Source organism: Rhipicephalus sanguineus, chromosome 10 (assembly GCF_013339695.2).
Source record: "Rhipicephalus sanguineus isolate Rsan-2018 chromosome 10, BIME_Rsan_1.4, whole genome shotgun sequence".
Lineage (NCBI taxonomy): Eukaryota > Metazoa > Arthropoda > Arachnida > Ixodida > Ixodidae > Rhipicephalus > Rhipicephalus sanguineus.
Genome location: NC_051185.1, coordinates 145,339,609 through 145,345,524, shown reverse-complemented (window position 1 = coordinate 145,345,524; position 5,916 = coordinate 145,339,609). Strand labels below are relative to the sequence as shown.

Below are 5,916 nucleotides of genomic sequence, written 5' to 3'. Positions count from 1 at the left end.
TGAAGGCAGATAATCCGTTGGTTGTGTAGTTTGCTGTGCACGTTTTTGTATCTTGTAACATAATTCTGTTGTCCCCATTTATGTGACGTACAACCGGAAATAAAAAGAAAAGACCGTGGCACAGTGGTTACAGCGCCCATCACCTATCGTCGCTGCCAAGTGGACGTCGGTTCGACTCCAGCCTACGGAACTTTTGTCTTATAGTTTTTTTCCAACCATTTGATCGTGTGCATGTTGTTGACGTGTTTCCGCGACGGAACGTCGTGAAAGCCTTGGCTGATCCCGGCATAAAGGACTGTCGTGTTAACAAAACACTCCGCAATTATCAGGTCATGTCCAAGTCTTTCCTGGTTTATTTGTTCTTGCTTTTGCTCTGCTGCCGTACGTTACACCGTGTTAAGCCCTCTCCTGCCCTGTACTTTCAACTCTACGCGACAGATTTGTTAACTTCTGTACACTAGCAAATAAATGTGCTCACAAAAAAAACTGCGTTCATAGGCGTTTCTTCACACAATGCAGCTTTTTGCATTATTGTAAAGAACAGTGAGCAGTTTATCAGTACCGCGGTCGATACTCACCCGCAATCGAAACAGGCGACGAACTCAGTCTTACTATACTTAGCCGCAGTTTCGACGAAGTGTTTCACATAGGGTTTGTACGGCTCGCCAAAATGTGAAGGCATCTCGGAGGGCATCTGTTCAAGAGCGATGAAGTCGCAGAGGCCATCGTAGGGGTACGTTTTCATCAACGTAACATCCGTGCCGTAGACGCACACTAGTGTGAAAGGTGGGATCGGGCGCTCTGTACGTGTGAAAAAGAAATACCACAAGTGCTGGCGTTAACATGCGTGATGTTAACTTAGATGCTATAAAGAGCTCTACAGTGCTATTTAAGAAAACTTGGGGCTGTTGTAGAAAAATTATTGGAGAAAATGTACTTTGAACAAAATCGGATAATCACGCTATTTGTATCAAGTGTTATTGGCATTCTGCACTTTTCTTACATTTTACAACGACTAGAAATTTCTGGGCATTGGCGGTGGCCTCATCGCACCTATAAACGATTAGATCGTTGTCATGAAACGTGGCAGTAGTCACTTTTCGTTCCTTTCTGGGCAATTCTTGATCTCTTGAAGCACAAGCATGCATTAGTGAGCCATGCGGAAGCTTCAAGAGTAAAGCGCAAGTCGCAGTATAAGTTGTAGGCCATTTAACTTGTGGCGATGGGCGACCTCACAGACCGGCGAAGTCTCGGTCTTGCCAGAGAGAGAGCGAGACCGACACGACCGCCTCGACCGAGACTTCGCCGGTCTGTGAGGTCGCCCATCGCCACAGTTTGGTGACCCGGACGTGATCGTGGCCATAAATTTCCGTGGCAGAAGCGACCATGGAACAGACTGACGGTACAAGTTCTCGAGACCAGAACCTTCCCGAGCGACGCGGTGAGCCTTCCTGCTCAGCCATCGCTGTCCGCCTTCCTCAGTACTGGGACCAGCATCCTTCGGCGTGGTTTCTTCAGGCGGAATCACAATTTCAAGTTGCTGGTATCCGCTCCCAAGCTACGAAGTTCCACTACGCTGTTGCGGCACTCTCGCCCACCGCCATTGACGAAGTAGCAGATCTGTTGAGCAACCCGCTGTCTGCGAACGCCTACGACGATCTCAAGACGACCCTGCTACAGCGCGCGGCAGTTTCACAGCGTTCTCGCATACAGCAACTTCTGTCCGCTGAAGAACTCGGCGACCGACGCCCAAGCCAACTTCTTCGCCGAATGAAGCAGCTGCTCGGAGACAACGCGAGATCCGTCGACGACGCGCTGTTACGCGAGCTCTTTCTACAACGACTGCCGGCTAACGTGCAGATGGTTCTGGCAACAGCTTCTACCATGGACCTCACCGGACTTGCCGCGTTGGCCGACAAGGTGATGGAAGTAGCCACGCCAGCCATCGCAGCCACGACACCGTCGACTGGTGAGGGTACCACCACGCTGCGAACTCTGCCGTCTTTTTCGACAGCCCAGTCGCCGCTCGACGCCCTGTGCGAGCGTCTCGAACGCATCGTCTCTGCAGCAGAACAACGCCGCGCGTCACCTCACCGTTCACGCCACCGAAGTTCCAGCAAGCCGAGACGCACACCCACTAGCCGTGACGCGTCACCAACGCCTGGCATCTGCTACTACCATCGCCGTTTTGGAAACGACGCTCGTCACTGCCGCCGTCCGTGTGCGTGGCAGGGAAACAGGCCGGCCGACCTCTGACGGCGACCAGCGGTCCGGCCCAGCATACAAGTCGCCTCTTCTACCTCACGGACAGAGCCACAGGACAACGTTTCCTTGTCGACACTGGTGCAGACGTAAGCATTGTTCCTGCTCAACGCTCCGACCGAAAAACGACACCTGTGTCGTTTTTGCAAGCCGTCAACGGTACCAGGATTCCAGTCTACGCATCACGCTCCGTCATGCTCAATCTTGGCCTCCGACGAGCGTTTCGCTGGATTTTCCTGGTTGCAGATGTCCGACGCGCCCTCATCGGAGCTGATTTCCTGCACCACTATGGGCTCCTTGTCGACGTGAAACACCGTCGTCTTATCGACTCTCTTACCCACCTGACCGTTACCGGCTCCCTTGCAACAACCACATCGCCGATCGCGCCCATATCTTCTATGCTGGAAGAACCTTTCGCCGAGCTCCTTCGTGAGTTTTCCACTTTGACGCGCCAGCCGGACTGGACGCAACCGGTCCAACACGACGTTTGTCATCACATCGTCACCTCCGGCCCTCCGGTTTATTTTCGACCTCGGCGTTTGTCCCCTGAGAAACTCAAGGTTGCCCGCGCGGAGTTCGAGCACATGCTCGCACTCGGGATCATCCGACCTTCTTCTAGCAACTGGGCGTCTCCGCTTCATATGGTGCCGAAGAAGTCTGGGGATTGGCGTCCATGTGGCGATTACCGGGCGCTCAACAACATCACGGTTCCTGATCGCTACCCACTTCCGAATATCCAGGACTTCACGGTAGCACTGCACGGTGCGACGATCTTTTCTAAGATCGATCTTGTTCGCGCCTATCATCAACTGTCAGTCGCCGAAGAAGACATCCCGAAGACCGCCATCACCACACCTTTCGGTCTTTTTGAATTCCTCCGCATGCCCTTCGGCCTACGGAACGCTGGCCAATCGTTCCAGCGTTTCATCGACTCCGTCACCCGAGGCTTGCCATTCGTCTTTGCCTATATCGACGATCTCCTTGTCGCAAGTCCTTCCGCTGAAGAACATATTCAACACCTGCGGTTGTAATTCTGCCGCCTCGCCAGCCGCGGAATCGTCATCAACGCCGCCAAAAGTGAATTTGGTCGACAAGAACTCGAGTTCCTTGGACACGTAGTCGACGCGAACGGCATTCGACCACTGCCGTCCAAGATTTGCGTCATCGAAGATTTTCCACAACCGACAACGATGACCAAACTTCGACAATTTCTCGGGTTCGTCAATTTCTATCGACGGTTTATACCCGATTGTGCACGACTGGTCGCCCCTCTAGACGGTCTTCTCAACTGCAAAAGGAACCAAGCGCTTCAGTGGACTGAAGAGGCCGCCCACGCGTTCACAAGAGTCAAGAGTGCCCTCGCCAGTGCAACACTCCTGAAACATCCGAAACCAGATGCACCGACTGCTATCATGACAGACGCCTCGAACAACGCTGTCGGCGCCGTTTTGCAACAATTCATCAATGGTACATGGCATCCGCTCCCTTTCTTTTCAAAGAAGCTGAAGCCTGCACAGAGCCGTTACAGCGTTTTCGGCCGCGAGCTACTCGCCGTGTACTTGGCTGTTCGACACTTCCGGCACTTCCTAGAAGGTCGTCAGTTTAGCGTCCTGACCGACCATAAGCCCCTTGTGCACGCGATGAACCGATCTGCGTCCTACTACTCGCCTCGCGAGAGTCGACATCTCTCCTACATCTCGGAGTTTACCACAACGTTCCGTCATGTCAAAGGCACCGACAACATTCCTGCCGATGTTCTGAGCCGCGTCGATGCAGTCTCCACGGCAACTGCAGAGCCTTCCATTATCGACGTCGGCCTACTCGCTACTCACCAGCGTGACGACACCGAGCTACGTACCCTCCGAAAGTCGTCAACGTCCCTGAAGCTGGAGGACGTCGTTTTGACTTCAGATGGTACATCGGTAGTGTGTGATACTTCTACCGGCACACCCCGACCTTTCATTCCGGAACCGCTTCGCAGACGCCTGTTCGATGCTGTACACAGTCTGTCGCATCCCGGAATTCGCGCTACACAGAAGCTCATTTCCAGTCGCTACGTTTGGCCTCAGCTAAACGCCCAAGTTCGCGACTGGGTGCGCTGTTGTTTGCCGTGTCAACGCTCCAAGGTCCAGCGCCATCCCATTCCGCCTGCGAAGTCCTTCCTTCCACCGGACGCGCGTTTTGACACGGTACACTTGGACCTGGTCGGCCCTCTCCCACCTTCGAAGGGCTCCAGTTACATACTGACATGCATCGACCGCTACACACGGTGGCCAGAAGCTACACCCATCGCCGACATATCAGCGCCCACAGTTGCAGCAGCCTTCGTGTCGACATGGATTGCGAGGTTCGGCTGCCCGTCTACCACAGTCACCGATCGCGGTCGGCAATTTGATTCGGCGCTCTTCAACGAACTCCTCAAGCTTCTCGGAACGACACGCCTCCGCACGACCTCTTACCACCCACAAACCAATGGGCTGGTCGAACGTTTCCACAGGCATCTAAAGTCCTCCCTCATGGCACAAGGATCACCAGAGAAGTGGGTCGTTCAACTGCCACTGGTTTTGCTTGGCATTAGAACTGCCATCAAAAGCGATCTGGGCTGTTCCTGCGCCGAGTTGGTCTACGGCAGTTCGCTACGCCTGCCATGCGACTTCTTCGAAGCCCCCGCCAAAACACCTGTGCCATTAGCCGGAGACTACGTTTCCGACCTGCAAAACATCTTCCAGCAGTTACGCCCCGTGCCTACACGCCCGCACGAATCGAGAGCTCCTTACGTGTCTCCGCAGCTCACCTCTGCTACACACGTTTTCGTGCGCAACTGTGCTGTGCGGAAGCCTTTGCAGCCGCACTACTCCGGGCCGTATCAAGTTCTGGAGCGTCGTCCGTTGACATTCGTCGTCAACGTCAACGGCCGGCCCGACACAATCGCTCTCGAACGTATCAAGCCTGCCTATTTCGAAGCAACGTTGCCATCGGCCCCGCCATCGTGCGACGCAACGCTACTGCGTCCCGGATCGCTGCCTTCTCATGCGACACCCAAGACTTCCCGTGTCACCTGGAGTTATGATCGCTCGTCGGACTTTCCTCCTCTCTAGGGGGGGAGCCCTCTGTAGCGGCAGCAGCATCGGCGTCGCAAAGAAGAGGACGGAGACGATCGCCCTTGCACGTGGCAGGTGCCGCTGCCACGGGCGTGCGCGCGCTTGCGTTAGAAAGAAGGAGATTAAAATACTTGTGGTCAAGGCGGTCGTGTCGGTCTCGCTCTCTCTCTGGCAAGACCGAGACTTCGCCGGTCTGTGAGGTCGCCCATCGCCACAAACTCTTTGAAGTTGGACGACCACGAGGCTCTTTAGCACGCGACAGGAAGCTGAGGCAATTTTAACAGCCCTTCAAAATCATTCTCTTCATCTGTGCTCACAGTGAGAAAAAGTGCACACAAACATTTATTGTATTGATTGGTGGTGGCGATGGCGTTGTGGTTGCTATGGTACACACTGATCACACTCAGGTACAACCTGAAACATGTTCTTAGCCAGAGTCGAACCTATGCACACTGGTGGTGAGCTGTGGGGCTTCTGCAGTTTCCGTGGCACATCAAACCAAAGCAGTCTAGCGCAGATTATGTAAAGCACTTCTTTTCCTGGCTGGAGATAT

At 54.1% G+C, this 5,916-nt stretch overlaps 1 protein-coding gene across 1 annotated transcript; it reads left to right on the top strand.

Moving 5' to 3' along the window:
* Positions 1–1,386: 1,386 nt before the first annotated feature.
* LOC119406797 (uncharacterized) lies at positions 1,387–2,285 on the top strand. The gene has a single exon (XM_037673532.2). The coding sequence runs from the start codon at positions 1,387–1,389 to the stop codon at positions 2,254–2,256; it is 870 nt and encodes a 289-aa protein (XP_037529460.1). The 3' UTR covers positions 2,257–2,285.
* The last annotated feature ends 3,631 nt before the right edge of the window (positions 2,286–5,916 follow it).